This window comes from Acinonyx jubatus, chromosome B2, assembly GCF_027475565.1.
Source record: "Acinonyx jubatus isolate Ajub_Pintada_27869175 chromosome B2, VMU_Ajub_asm_v1.0, whole genome shotgun sequence".
NCBI classification, from domain to species: Eukaryota; Metazoa; Chordata; class Mammalia; order Carnivora; family Felidae; genus Acinonyx; species Acinonyx jubatus.
In genome coordinates, this window is record NC_069385.1 from 32324846 (window position 1) to 32341131 (window position 16286).

The 16286-nt window shown below is 37.4% G+C and overlaps 1 protein-coding gene across 1 annotated transcript in view; it reads left to right on the forward strand.

The window, feature by feature from the left end:
- The window catches only part of MOXD1 (monooxygenase DBH like 1), a 91739-nt gene extending 75738 nt beyond the window's left edge, over positions 1 to 16001 (forward strand). The window contains exons 10-12 of the mRNA XM_027056879.2: positions 1628 to 1770; positions 12848 to 13016; positions 13513 to 16001. Of these exons, the coding sequence (XP_026912680.1) occupies positions 1628 to 1770; positions 12848 to 13016; positions 13513 to 13683 (483 nt within the window). The 3' untranslated portion in view covers positions 13684 to 16001. The remainder of the gene's footprint in view (positions 1 to 1627; positions 1771 to 12847; positions 13017 to 13512) is intronic.
- The last annotated feature ends 285 nt before the right edge of the window (positions 16002 to 16286 follow it).

Sequence of the window (16286 nt, forward strand, 5' to 3'; positions counted from 1 at the left end):
GAGCCACCCAGGAGCTCCTATAATCCCAATATCTTTTTGTTTCTTCCATCACTTATGATGAAATGTCATCTGTCATTTTTATTATTGTTTGCCTGTATGCTATGTGTCATTTTTCTCTTGCTGCTTTCAAAATGTTCTCTTTGTCTTTCATCTGCATGACTGATGTGTCTAGGTATTGCTCTCTTCATATTTATCTTTGGCAATTTGTTGACCTTCTTGGGTCTGTAAGTTCATGTTTTTCACTAAATTTGGGAGGATTTCAGCCATTATTTTTCCAAATATTTTTTCTACCCTTTTTTTCTCTTCCTTCTCATTGTAGAATTCTAATTACATGTATGTTAGAACATTTAATATTGCATTTTGAGATATTTTCGGGGATATTTTCATTTTCTATACTTTTTTTTTTCTCTCTCTCTGTCCTTTGGATTGGAAAATTTCTATTGATCTATCTTCAAGGTCACTGATTCTTTCTTCTGCCATCTCAAATTGGCTGTTAATCCCATCCTGTGACTTTTTATTCAATGATGATAACTTTTAGAAAGACGGATACCATATGGTTTCACTCTTATGTGGATCCTGAGAAACTTAACAGAAACCCATGGGAGAGGGGAAGAAAAAAAAAAAAAGAGGTTAGAGTGGGAGAGAGCCAAAGCATAAGAGACTGTTAAAAACTGAGAACAAACTGAGGGTTGATGGGGGGTGGGAGGGAGGGGAGGGTGGGTGATGGGTATTGAGGAGGGCACCTTTTGGGATGAGCACTGGGTGTTGTATGGAAACCAATTTGACAATAAATTTCATATATTAAAAAAAATGATGATAACTTTTAACTCCAGAACTTTTATTTTGTCCTTTTTTATGTTTTCCTTTCTCTGGTGCCATTCTCTGCTTGTTTACTCATTTTTAACGTATTTGCCTTTAATTACTTGAACATCTTTCTTTAACTCTTTAAACATATTTATATGTGTTTTTAAGTTTTTACTAAATCCAGCATCTGTATCTTCTCACAATCAGTTTCTGCTGCTAACTTTTTTTTTCCTGAGCACAGATCACAGTTTCCTGTTTCTTTTTATATTTAATAAACTTTGGTTGAAAATTCAACACTGTGGATAATATATTGTAGCAACTCTAGATTCTATTCTAGATTCTGTTCTTCTGAGAAGCTTTGATCTTCTTAATTTCAGTAGATAGTTTATTACCTGGATGCAAAATGTGAAACCTGTCTCCCTGTGGTATGCATCTGCTGATGTCGATACACATGAAAACAAGATTATAGAAAATTCAGTGCAATAGAGCAAAGATTCCATCAAACTGACTGATTCATAACCTGTTTGTTAATCAAACAGCCCCATAATCCTCACTGTGGTGAGAAGTTCACATCATATGAATAGAACTTGAAAGAGATTATTAGGTTGTTAAAGAAAGGCAACTTTTAAAGAGATGGAAATAATTCTATTAATTTTTCAACGTGTGTCTACCTTTTTTAAAAATCAAATTGTCAAGGAGATTATTATTTTTCAGGTTTAAGATTTATTAAAGCTGGATGGAATTGTATGACATTGGTGGCTTGGGTGCCGTGTCAAAGTTGGTGGAACATATACTTTTCTAAATAAAACATCTCCATTTTCAGGGAGGATTAAGCACCAGGAATGAAATGTGTCTTTCATACCTTCTTTACTACCCAAGAATTAATCTTACTCGATGTGCAAGTATTCCTGACATTATGGAACAACTTCAGTTCATTGGCGTTAAGGAGATCTATAGGCCAGTCACGTAAGTAGTAAATGGATTTCGTAGTGGGATAGTATACTTCAGAGAAGGATGGGCTTGTCTTCATATTGGATTTACCACCATGTTATAGAATTTTTTCAAGTCCTATCCTATTTAATTTTTTTTTTTTTAGCTGGGTGACAAGGTGAGCTTCTTGGTTGGCATATCCAGGTCCCCAAGACTCCTGCCAGGTTTAGTGATTTTCTAAAAGGACCAAAAGGATTCAGCCTATTACTGTGTTCATGGCTGACATTTATTGCAGAGAAAGAATACAATGCAAAATTAACAAAAGGAGAAAGTTTATGGGCCAAGTCCAGAGGAAACCCAGTACAAGTGTCCAAGGGGCCTCTCCAGTGGAATAACACAGAATGTACTTAATAACACTAGCATCAAAGTATGACAAGATGCATGAAATGTTGTCAACCAGAGATACTCATTGGATACTCAATACTCAGAGTTTTTATGAAGGGCTGGTTACATAGGTGTTCTATGCCTAGTAAGTACCAAAATCTAGACTCTTAGAAGGAAAGCAGATGGTCAACATAAATTGCATTGTTTGTACAAATACTCTAGGTGCAACGAGTCACTCTTCATTTAGAGAAAGTTTTATATCAGTATAGGAAATTGTTTACTAACTAAGTTCCTTGACATCAGCCAAAGGCCAGCCTTCCAAATGGGCATTTCTAAGATTGGAAGTCTCAGGCTTGCTAGGTTCACTCTGTCTGCACAATTGCACATCATAGAAACTACTTAAGGTAAATAATTAGCAAGATACATATTATTCCTGCCCTCCTGGGAATATACGCTACAGAGGGAGAGAGGAAATAAATAATATAAATATAAAATTTTAGATATTAGTAAATGTTATGAAAATAATTGAGACAGTGAAGAAGGTATGTAGCTGTTGTCAGTAGGGTAGTAAAAGCCTCTCTGGGAAGGTATCTCAGTCTGTCCAGGCTGCTGTAACATAAATACCATAGACAGAGTAGCTTATAAATAGAAATTTTTTGCTCACTGTTCTGGAGGCGGGGAAGTCCAAGATCAAGGTGCCAGCAGATTCAGTGTCTGGTGAGGACTTACTTCCTCGTAGATGGACATGGCCATCTTCTCACTGTAACCTCACATAGCAGAGGATGCAAGGGAGGTTTCTCAAGCTGCTTTTATGAGGGCACTAAGCCCATGAGGGCTCTGCCCTCATGAGCTAATCACCTCCCTAAAACCCCACCTCATAATACCATCCACCTTGAGTGTTAAGATTTCAACATATGAATTTGCGGCAGGGGGGCAGGGGCGGTGGTGGTGGGTGGGACACAAACATTCAATCCATGGCAGGAGGTGATGTTTCAGCAGAGACCTCAGTGGTGAAGAGCCAGCCATGGAAAGAGCTAAAGTATACTGTTTGCAGACAGAAGAGCCACTGTAATGACCTTATGGTGGGTATGAAGGTAGCATGTTCAAAGAACAGCCAGAAAGCGAGTTTGGCTGGAACAGAGTGAGACACGGCAGAGAATAAGTGAGGAGGTCTGACTTCAAGTGGGATTTTGTAGGTGACACAAAGATCATGTAGGACTTTATAGGTGACATAAAGACTTTGGGTTTTAAGTGCAAAGAAAACGCTATTGGATATAAACAAAATTGATTTAGCTGCTGAATTGAGAAAGGACTCTAGGAGGACCAGATTGGAAATAATACCAACCAGGAGACTGTTGTGATTGCCCAGTTGAGAGGTGAATGTGTCTGGGACCAAGGTGATGGCAGTAGAACTAATGAGCAATGGTTGCAAGCAGGTTACTTTCTCAAGATAGCACACGCTGGACTTGTTGGTTGATGGCATTTCAGGGAGATGATGAGGGGAAAAAAGAGGAAGGGGAAAATGAGGATGTGTGAGTGCTGTAGGGAAACAGATTTGAAGCAGAAATCAAAAGTTCTGCTTTGAATATATCAGGGCTGATGTAGGAAAAATGATTTTATTCATTCTTGGTAATAGCGCAAAGAAGAATTATTGTGGCTGGTAGAAATTTTGGAGCATAGGTTTTGTTTTAATATAAGGAAGAATTTTCTAATGATTAGGACTTTTCAAAATAAAAGAGACTGATGAAATTGGGCAAAAGAAACACATAGATCTTTGAGGGAGTGTGTTTAAGGATTAAAAAACCCTTAATGAGAATGTGGTAAATGCACTCACTGAGTCGAATATAATTATGGTCTACTTTTTTATTCCAAAATATTATAGAGATTGTAGATTATGAACTAAGAGCACTCTTCTTTTGAATTGTACTTACTATCTGTGAATACGTTCTAGTGAGTTCCTATCCAGACAACCCAATGACCGTCAGAAATCTGTATCTACTAAAATACAAATAACAAAATGCTTGTGTAAATTAGTTTGTAGTTTATAAAGTATTTCTGTATGTATAATTTCATTTAATTTGTTTTCACACACTTCCAATAGGTAGAGTAGGGCTTACAATCCTATTTTTATAGAAGAGGAAATGGAAATTCAGGGATTAAGAGGCTGTTCAACATCATATCTACATAAGCAATGAAGGAGCTAGTGTTTGCATTGTTCGCTTACCTCTGGTAGGTAGCTAGATATCTGCCTGTTTCTTCAAAATAAATAATTACATATGCAAAAAATAAAATAGTAGTGACTATCCAAACAGTATGTACAATGTCATTCTAAAAACACTAGGGGATAGTCTTGTTTAAAATATCAACATTATCTCTTACAAAGACTTGGTAGTCTTTTTTTTTTTTCCCCTTTAGAATATTGGTTTTTGTTTTGTTTTGTTTTTACATATTGGCTAGAAACTTCTCCTATTCAAGGGTTAATCCAAGAGAATCTTGAAAACGCATGGACATTGAAAGCTGTTTGTTTTACAAGGCGATGAGGTTCAAAAGTGTATTCTACGGCCTCATTATTTTCTTTGGTGTTCAACTTGTGTAGATCCTCTGAAAATGCTCCGCTTCCAAGTTACAGAGAGCTCTGAGTCCACACCTTCGGTCTCCTCCAGGAAATATTGAAGCTGGGTTTTTCATTTCTTAAAAAGACAAGGAGAATTGCTTCAGAGAACAGGACCAGTTTTGAGATGTCATTGCCCACACAGAACCATTTAACTACATGGTTAAATTTAGGCATTCTTCAAAAATACAAGTGAAAAGGAGGCTCTGCTATAAAATTATGTTTAAGCTTTAAATCAGTCTTTCAAGTTAGCTTATCACATTGACATAAATGTTATTGAAAGCCAAACCAACAAGGTGCTGGCTAAAAGATCAGAAAGAGAGACAGTTGGGGTGATTTTGTTTTCTGTTTTATTTAAGAGAATGTTGTGAATTTGGTTTCAGGATACAGTACTCAAGAGGAATATCACTTAAAACGTAGCCCCAAATCTCGTATTCTGTGCTTTGAATATAATGATTAGTTAGGTGCTTTGTCTTATTTCAAACATTCAGTAACAATCCTAGGATTAGAGGAGGAGCTGATAGAAACATAGAGACAACTACATCCTGTCTCAGGATTTGTCTGTTCTAAGGGATGCAGTTTTTCTCTGCCTCCTGCAGATCTGGCGAGGCTTAAGGAAAAACAAAACACTCATAAAGATCAGATAACAGAATAGATCATGAGTTTAGATAAATTCTGTATTCTCTGCTGCACCACACATCAACACGATGTAGTTCCAGTGAGGCTTATGTGATGGAAAGTTTGATATAATTTATTCTATTTCTAAAAAAGAATCAAGGGTCGTGTTTGTATTTTTCTTTGTAGGAAAAGTCACTTTATGTTTACAATGTGTAAAAATCCCACATGCTTATTATAGGGCTTTTAAGGAGTGCAGAAGAAAAGGTTTTAAAAAAAAAAGACACAAGCAATCATCTCAAATTATGTTAGAAATAAACAATACTGGGGCTCCTGGGTGGCTCAGTTCATTGAGTGTCCAACTCTTGATTTCCGCTCAGGTCATGATCTCATGCTTTGTGAGATTGAGCCCTGAGACAGGCTCAGTGCTAGCAGGGAGGCTGTTTGGGATTATCTCTCTCCCTCTCTCTTTCTGTCCTTCCCTGGTTTGCTCAACATGTGCACGTGCACGCGCCCTCTCTCTCTCAAAATAAATAAACTTTAATACATAAGAAAAGAAATAAACAATATTAACATTAATTGAAGGTTATTACAGATATCTTTCTATGTAGGTGTTGCTATAAAGATGAATAAATTAACTGTAATAAAGATTATAATTTGTGCACTGTTTAAAATAAAAACATTAAATCGTGATTTTGTTTAATTTATATGAAAACACTAAACTAGGGGCGCCTGGGTGGCTCAGTTGGTTAAGCATCCGACTTCGGCTTAGGTCATGATCTCGTGGACCGTGAGTTCAAGCCCCGCGTCGGGCTCTGTGCTGACAGTTCAGAGCCTGGAGCCTGTTTCAGATTCTGTGCTCCATCTCTCTCTGACCCTCCCCCGTTCATGCTCTGTCTCTCTCTGTCTCAAAAATAAATAAACATTAAAAAAAATTTTTTTTAAAAACCACTAAACTAAAACTGAACAGTTGTTGAACTTCAGATGAATGCTGTTGCTGCTGTTGGTTTTAGCCACAAGGGGTAATATTTTGTAAACGGGTCTTAGATGTTGAGAACATAGATTGTAAAAGACATTAAAATGTCCCACACACTTTACATGTTTCGATTTTAGATCATAAAAGATGAGGACATTCATACTTTTATATTTTCTCCCACGTCCCTTTCCGTACTTCCAAGTATTTATTACTCATATTATAATTTTGTACTTGCAAGGTTTTAAATTTATGCATCTAATTCTCAAACCAAAGTCTCACAATATTTAATGAAAATTTTAAAGTTAAATAGATTCAGTGGTAATCCCTAATCTTATAGGATTTCTGCATTTCTGAGTTCTTTCGTTTGATTCATCAGAATGTTATCTGCAAGTTAGTTAATCAAGCGGGGCTTCCAGATGCTTTATGACTGGGGCTTTTTGTTTTGTTTTGTTTTGTTTTGTATTTGAGAATTTCTGCATTTATATTTGGACAGCATTTGGTTGGATATAACGTTTTGAGGTCATACCCTCCCCTTCCCTTAGGAAGTCTCTTTGGATGAATGCGAACATTCTTCGTCTACCTGTAGAATTCATAAGTTAAACTGAACATACTTCAGTGTGGAACATCTGCATTCAATTTTCCTGAAACATGAAATGTTTTTCATATATTCACTTATTTTTTTTCCATTTCAGGGAAATTTTCTTATATTATATCTACAAAGTTTTTTGAAAATCTATTTGGAATTTTTCACAAGTACTTTCTCTTGTAGTTTTTTGGAAGGGTTCTTCTGCTTCTTGCTTTTTCTGATTTATTTGGTGTTAAATTTGGTTTGTCCTAAATTTATTTCCATTGGTATGCTATCTCCCTTTTCATCTCATTCAGTTGTTCTAAATTCTTGTATGCGGGCTCTTATTTAATTCAATTCATGTTTTTATTAAATAAATTTACAACATGAAACACTTATGGGAATTCTCTCCAGTATCACTGGTTTATATTTGCTACTAGAGTCAACTTTTTCTGTCTCTTTTCATGAAATGTAATAGAAGTTCTTTACCCTATGTTTGCAGGGTTGTTATGTCATTTCTTGCTTATGCTGAGCTAATTCTGTCTAACACTTCTCTTTGCTCTGAAAAAAAATGTGAGTGAATTCTTGTCTACCTTCTAAACAAATCTGACAGTAGCTTTCTATCTTTCTACACCACAGTCTGAGGTTCAGCTCACATATTTTATGTACACACCTTACTATATTTTGAGGGTAAAGTGCTGTGGGTATAGAGGTGGGACTGTTAACTTTGTATTACAGTGCATGGGTTATTCCTTCCTCGGATGTTTTTTAGAAAATCTACTGAGGAAGGCTTGTTTCTTTCTTTCTTTCTTTCTTTCTTTCTTTCTTTCTTTCTTTCTTATTTCTTTCTTTTTTTAAAAAAGATTTTTATTTTTAAGTAATCTACACGTAACATGGGCCTCAAACTCACAACCAGAAATCAAGAGTCACGTGTTTTACTGAGCGAGCCAGGGGCACCCCAAGGAAGTTTTCTAACTGGTTGGGATTGAATCCCCTTTCACAGAGGAACGTCTAAGGCCTCACATCATGGGGTCTTCTCTACAGTTAGGGAGACAACTTTACTGTGGCCTTCCAATATTCATATATTCTTGGGGTGTCAAAAGGATTAGAAGTTATATCTTGTTAGGTCAGACTTCCTGGCTTTCTTCTTTAACAATTAGATTATAAAATGTATGGCATTCTGTCGCCTTTTTTTCATCGGCCTGTTGGTATGTTTTGATTTCTGTTTTCTTATTTATTTTTTAACGTCCAATTGCTACAGGTAGAACTTACACACGACAAAATGCACCTGTTTTAACTATACTGTTTTCTCAGATGTGTATACCTACTTGACCCCAGCACGGACAAGATATAGGACATTTTCATCACCCCCAAAAGTTCTATTCTGCTATCTGGAGACAACCCCACTTCCCACACAAAACCCCAGGAAACAGCAAACTGGCTTTTTGTCGCCACATTAGTTCAATCTTTTCTAGATTTTATAAAAATGGGATCTTATAGCATGTACTCTTTCATGCCTGACTTTTTTGATTTGGAGGTTTTTGAGATTCATCTATGCTGGTGCACGTGTCAGAATTCCATTCCATTTTATTGCTGAGTGGTATTCCTTGGTGTGGACACACCAAAATTCATTTATTGATTCACCAGTTGAAAGGCATTTGGGGTCTGGGGCGCCTGGGTGGCTCAGTCAGTTAAACATCTGACTTTGGCTCAGGTCATGATCTCACAGTTCGTGGGTTCGAGCCCCGCATTGGGCTCTGTGCAGACAGCTCGGAGCCTGGAGCCTGCTTCCGATTCTCTCTCTCTCTCTCTCTCTCTCTCTCTCTGCCCTCCCCCACTCATGTTAGGTCTCTCTCTCAAAGAGTAAATAAACATTAAATTAAAAAAAAAAAGACATTTGGGTTGTTTCCAGTCTCAGGCTATTCCAAAGAAAGCTCCTATGAACATGATTGTGTTAGTCTTTGTTATGGACACATGTTTGGCATTTTCTGAGCTAGCACGTAGTGGCTGAATCACTGCATTAGATACTAAATTTATGTTTACTTCATAAGACTCTCAAAATATTCTCCAAAATGACGTACCTTTTACATTCTCACCAATAATGTGTAAGAGCTCCTATTGCTTAACATTATGCCCAGTGTTTTGTATTATTGATATTTTAGATTTTATTTATTTTAATGTGTATGTAGTGGTACCTTATTGTGGTTTTATTTTCCATTTCTCTTATGACTAACAGTGTTGAGCCACTTTTCATATGCTTATTGGTCATTTATATATGTTTCTTTTTAAGTGTTCAGAGTTTTGTTCATTGTTTCATTGGGTTGCTTGCTTTCTTTTTTTAAGTTTTTTAAGTTTATTTATTTATTTTGAGAAAGCACACACACAAGAGCGAGCGAAGGGGGCTGGGTGTAGAGAGAGAGAGATGGAGAGAATCCCAAGCACAATCTGTGCTGTCAGCGTGGACCCTGATGCAAAGCTCGAACTCAAGAACCGTGAGATCATGACCTGAGTCAAAGTCAAGAGTTAGACACTTAACCGACTGAGCCACCCAGGCACCCAAGTTCTTTATATTTTTAAAGAATTCTTTATACTTAAGATAGAAGCTTCATGTCAGATACATTTTACAAATAATTTCTCCTAGTCTGTGGAGATTTTCATTTTCATTTTTAATTGTATTTTTTGAAGACCATTTTATCATTTTTGTTTATTTTGTGCTTTTGATATTCTTTGTAGGAAATTTTTGCCTACCCAAGGTTTCTTTCTCCTGTTTTTTTTTTTTTTGTAAAGAATGTAAAGAATGTAAAAGGTACATCATGTTGGAGAATATTTTGAGAGTCTTATGAGGTAAACATAAATTTAGTATCCAATGCAGTGATTCAGCCACTACGTGCTAGCTCAGAAAATGCCAAACATGTGTCCATAACAAAGACTAACACAATCATGTTCATAGGAGCTTTCTTTGGAATAGCCTTTTTTTTTCCCTAAAAAGTTTACAGTTTTCAGCTTTTATATGTAGGTTGATGATCCATTTTGAGTAAATTCTTGTGTGTGTTAAGAGGTAAATACCTAGGTTCATTGTTTTTCACATGAATATCAAGTTATTCAAGAACCATTTGACTAAAAAAACAAAAACAAAAAAAACACAACCTACCTTTTTCCTATTGAATTGCCTTGGAATGTTTGTTGAAAATCATTAGATCATATACTGGCTATTTCTGGACTCTGAATTCTGTTTCATTGATGTTCATATTTAGCCTTTCTCTCGTATCACTCTCTGTTATCATAGTTTTATGATAGATCTTGAAATAAGAGCATGTAAGTCCCAAAATTTTGTCATTTTTTTTCTTTTCCCCGAATGATTTAGGGTAGTCTAAGTTCATTTCATTTATATATATATATTGTTAAATCAACTTGTCAATTAAATTTGCAAAGGAAGACTTCTCACCCATAATAAATCATCATGTTAATATAATTTGTTTTTATCAACTACAGTGGTATATAAATAATACCCTCTTATTTATAGATGCATCTGGGTAGACATTTACACACTGCTCAGATATGCAGAAATGTAACTGAATTTCTAGACCATTCCCAATATTCCTAACCAGATCCCGGTCCCAGGTGAGAGCAGAACTTTCTACTTCAAAGTTACCTGTTTCTGTTAAAGCTTAGTCTTTTAAGGAAAAATATTTACCTTTTCAGGATTTCTCCTCTTTCTGTCTTTTCTTCTTTTTTCTCCAGGGGTAATCAGGAAATATGGGGTAGCAGGCTGGAGAGGGTGGGAGGTTTGTTGGGGTGATGTCATTATAGAATAGAGGCCTGAACGACGTCAGCAGGAATGGAGAGGAGACAATAAATATGAGTCAAGCTGCCATATGAGAGAAGCTCACAGCCATGTCCCGAGGTCACCAGCCCCAATCATGCTGTCTCCACGTGAGCCATTAGGTTTGCCCTTTTCTAGATCCTTTTTCATATATTTACAGTAAAGTAGCAAGTTTGCTGACAGCACTTCTGTTACTTTATGCTGTGAAATCTCAAAAAAAAAAAAAAAACCCAACAACTAGTTTCCTGATTTATTCTAGCAGCAAAGCTTTTTAAAGATTTCATCTACGTGTAATACTCTATTCACTCTTACCTGCAAGGCAGCAGGCAGCGCAGCGGATTTAAGCCGCTTTACCCCCTTAGTACAGATTCCAGTGCCACCTTGTGGTGTTTTAGGGAATTACAGGCTGATGATTTCCTTCCAGCATTTCTCCCTGGTTGTGAAATTGATTTTTTTTCAAGAGAGGCATCTTATTTTTTTGAAAAGCAAATTTTATTTTTAATGTTTAATTAAGTTTTTTAATGTTTATTTATTTCTGTGAAGACAGAGACAGAACGCAAGCGGGAGAGGGACAGAGACAGAGGGAGACACAGATGCCCAAGCAGGCTCCAGGCTCTGAACTGTCAACACAGAGCCCAACGCGGGGCTCCGATTCATGAACTACGAGATCATGACCTGAGCTGAAGTCGGATGCCCAACCGACTGAGCCACCCAGACGCCCCTTTAATATTTGATTTTAAAACTTTTATTTTTAATAAAACCTAGCTGTAATTTTTCGTGTGTTTAAAAGGACTTTGTATGTAAACATAATGGGCCCCTTTCAAGTTATTATTTTATACGAATTCTGATTGACATCTCTACAAGTCTTCACAGGATGTTTAAATTTTTAATGCTACAGATTTTAGGTCATTGCTAGCTGTGTTTAGTGTAGTGTGATGCCAATTGCTTTTTCTTTATTTAAAGTTAGGTACTTTAAGGTCTCTGTACAAAATAATGCATTTAAAACTCAACAAGGATATACTGATTTTAATTAAGAGAAAAAGGAAGTTAAAAATGAAGAATGTAAAGGTCCTTGTATATTACCCAATGTTTTACTCATTGTTTCACTTATTAGAGTAAGGGGGAAATAATTTTATTTTAGACATTGAAAATTTATTATCTCTAAAAGGTCAATAAAAGATGTTCAATTTAATTAAAAAGCTAATATTCCAAGTGTGAGTAGCTTGTGTGTGTAAGAGAGAGAGTTATTAAAGGCATAAATAAATGAAGAAGATCCAGTATTAAAAGTGTAAATGCCTCAACTGGAAATTAATTGGTTGGTAATTACCAAAACCACTGAAATAGCTTCTTGGGATGTTGTGGGAGCCAAATACCTGCTGGTTACCCATGATAATCTCTGGGAAGACCCATGGATTTATTCATGTAAATCCTGGTGGTGTTCCAACACTTCCTTACACTTCTTTTTTTTAGGAATCAATAACACAAAACTTAACATTTAATCAAAGACATCACTTGAAGAGTATCTTTTCAAGCAGATTGTATCATTCTTCTGGGATCTCTTCTTCCTTTCTTGGACATTAATGTGTTTTTTTAGAGTGGCAAGTAGAAGCAAGAGTATTTTTTTCTCAGTAGAATTTTTAGAATACTGGTTCAGTTCCAGATTTGTTACATTTATTATCTCTTAGGCAAGCCAAAACAAGGCAGCCAGCAGGGGTCAGGCTTTTCAACTGTGTGGAATTGAAATTTCTGTCTCTTACAAAAAAGCCTACAGATTTCTTCATTACGCCATTGGCGTTACATTCTGCAGAACTGAACGTGTACTGAGTTACGTTGTTACCTAGAGCCAAAACACATAAACAAGGAGTTGTGAGGCTGGGGAAGCTTTCTGAGTCAAAATTATTTGTCTAGGGTATTACCCATCTGGTACTACAATAAGGAATTTCATTCTTTCCAAAAGACTCCTTACGTGGCATGTATTTCTTCTGGCAATTGCTGATGGGTCTATCAATCCTTTGCGTTAGGTTTTCTATGTGTGTAAAAATGGACCAGCGTGAGGTCTATTTTAGAATGTTGAAAAGTGATGGAAACGTGTCATGCTTTTGTTCTGAACCTGACTAATTGTGGTTATTTTAATTTCAGGACCTGGCCTTTCATTATCAAAAGCCCCAAGCAGTATAAAAACCTCTCTTTCATGGACGCAATGAATAAATTTAAATGGGCTAAAAAGGAAGGTCTCTCCTTCAACAAGCTTGTCCTTAGCTTGCCGGTGAACGTGAGATGCTCCAAGACGGACAACGCGGAGTGGTCGGTGAGCCCTACTTTGTTTGAATCTTCGGAGAAGCCAGATGTCACATGTTACCTAATCCCCTCCAGGCAAAATCTAAGGAACGGACAAATATCCATGAATCCGATGTTTCAGTTGTCGTTTGATATGTCTGATAATTTACTTGTTCCATAACTGCTCGGGTTGACCAAAAACTCCTGATTCCACTCCCTTTGAAGAGGGAGATTGGCTGTTAAGCTAAGGCTTTAATGAAGCGGGGATAGGATGAGATGAGAGCTTCGAAAAGCAACAGAGCCTGGTTTGTGTCTCTCCATCCCAAAGGTGCATCTGGCTTTCTTCTCCACGTCCCTCAGGCTCCAACTCCTTTGACCTTTGACTCCTTAAGCAGCCATCCATGCCACCCACCGCTTTTACCCTGCAGAAGTCGGGGGGGGGGGGGGGTGGGATGGGGGGGTATTGAGCGAGCCTGGCCGCGAACCTGCTCTTCAATCACTGGCATTGTTTACTTTTTCATTTTCAGATTCAAGGGATGACAGCATTACCTCCACACGTGGAAAGACCGTATAAAGCAGAGCCCTTGGTGTGTGGAACCTCTTCTTCCTCTTCTCCGCCCAGAAACCACCCTCTTGAGCTGCTCGTGTATTTCATGGTACTCTGCAGCCTGTTGCACAGCACACACTTGTGGTCATAATTCTGTGCTGGGGGACAGTGTTTTCTGTGATCCGAACGTGTCAGGTCAAAGACACTTTGGACATGAAGAGCAGAGCGTGAGGAGTGTGGAGACCTTCCCATCACACACGCCCTTCCTCCCTACACCATCCTTCCCCGTCTACCCGAGAGATGCCGATTGGGTTCTCTTTCTTTTGCTCAGATACGTCTGATAAAATGTATACATTGCCAATAAAGCAAAACTGGACTGACTTAACACCACCTTTTTAAAAATTCGGACAAAGTCAAGTGGAAGTGAAAGAGTGTCTGATTTCCTTCCATATTTCATTTCATGTAAACACTTATCATCGCCATTTCACTTTTTACTTGATCATTTGGCTTCTATATTCCTTTCTGAGAAGACTTCCATCTTAACAGGGTAAAAGGAAGCACTCTCTCTTCCCGTGTTCCTTCCTCTTTCTTGTTCTTTGGGTGTGACTTCCCCAGGGCAACAATGGTTCTTTCTGTGTTTCATTGTCAATCCAATGGGATTGGGAAAAACCAATGGGCCCCTTACCTCTGTGCTTTTTGAAGATGCCCATTCTAGTTTCTTGGTTTATCTGAGTCTCTTGGTACCCCCAAATGACCCCAAACCCATCTCAAAGCATTTCTTTATCCTTCCCTACTCTGCACTGGACAGGTGAGTTTATCTTGAGCTCTATCACTCTCTAAAGAGAAAGAAGCTATAAGAAACACGGAAATGGTATATGGTGGACTGTAGGCTGAGGAGAAAATGTAGCTGGCTGCAAACCCCATGCTGTGAGGGGTCCTTTATGAGGTGTCAGGTCAAAGGGGGATAGTCTGAGCCAACCTAGGAGGGTGTGAGGTCCCTGCAGTACCTCCCTGACCACGTTGGGTGTCACACGTGCCGCATCCTGGCTCAATTTGAGTCACAGTTGCTGTTGTAGATTTATTTTTTATATTAGTTAATGAACTAACTTTCCTTAGTAGAATGTCACCAGTGGAAGATCTTGTCTCCTTTTAGGTTCCCTTGGTATAGTTCAGCCAAATCTTGTTGTGTGTCCTTTCCTCATTTCTTAAGCAAAGTCTTTTGGGATCGTATGAATAAACTCAATAAAATTAAGTTTTTGTGTGGTATCTTGTATGCTCCTTGAGAGAAGCAAGAGATTCAGTACTGATGTTTCCAGCTAAATTGTTTGAAAATGTTGCATTTTGTATTCCATTCTTTTAAGCCCTTTCTCTCCTGCAAACAATATCGTCTTTTGAATAAATACCGTATTTTAGAGTGTTTCCTTTCTGGTTGTCAGAATTTATCCACTTACTGAAATGTTTGTACTATTTATGAGGCGTATCTCATAGTTTACTTGTTTTTATTTCATAAGTGCTATATCGAATTCTGTGATTTTCCATACAGATATTTATACGAGGAACACGATAATCCCCAACTCTCCCTGTTTGAAATTTCGTGTTTATTTTACTGCAGAATGTCTGAATTTGAGATGTCAGAGTAAAGTGATTTCCTGTGGAACTTCCATAGTGATATGTTTGTTTTCAGTGTTCTGAGTCAGGAAGGTGAATCTACAGGCTAGAAAGGGATACACAGCTTTTGGCCGCTTGTGGAACCAGGGAATCAACTTCTTCAGCTGATATTGCAAAGAATAAAGCTGACATTCTTTTTCTCTTAGGAATTCTCATGAATATGTATGTGTTTGAGGCACAGGACTCTCTATTTGAAATTAGGATAGGCTATCTGTTGAAAATCTGGTAGGATTCTGATCAATTCTAAATTAGTTTGTTCTAATTTAGAGCAGACCTTCCCAAACAGCCCCGGCTTTTTTGCTGCTGCCCTTGGTCAAGTTGCATTACCTGTCTCCTAGGCCTGCAGGAAGGAGTGCCTGAGACCAGTGGAGGATGGAGTGTCCACGTCTGGTGATCCCTGCTTTGATTCTTAATGCAGGAAGGGTGGGAAAAACATGTGATAAGGCGAATATTCATCAAAGCCATGTGAGGTTGAGGGTATTTGGGGTGACCATTTTTTTTCTGAGGGGGTCTCAGGCAGGATCAAGAGAGTCCTAGTGATAATAAAACAGATGCAATGCACAGAGGCAGACCTATTAAGAACTTTGAACTTCAATTTTAATGGCTATGGAGACCAATGATGAATAGCAAACAGGACGACGTAGGGAAGCACTGTAAGTGCCCTGTACATGATGACACTGTACGATTTGCTCACCCAAACTCATTGTTGGACACATAAGCCATCTGTTTTTCGGTATGATAAACTTTGTTGTGATTATAAGTATCTTCTTCCAATAAATTACTTTAAATGAAATTACAGAATTAATAGTTGTATTTTTCAAGAATTTTAAACTAGTAACTGTGAGTTGAACTTAGATGAATATTGCCAGATGCCTTCAACTTGTTTAAGTTTTTTCAAATGGTTCAGAATTCTATCATCTATCTGTCTATATCTATCTATCTATCTATCTATCTATCTATCTACAGTAAGAGAATGATAATTCAAATATAGTAAAATGATCACAATTGAAGACTTTGGGTGAAGGGTTTTTAAAAATCTCCTCTTTGGCGTTTGAAATTATTTCAGAATACAAAGTTACAAATGTG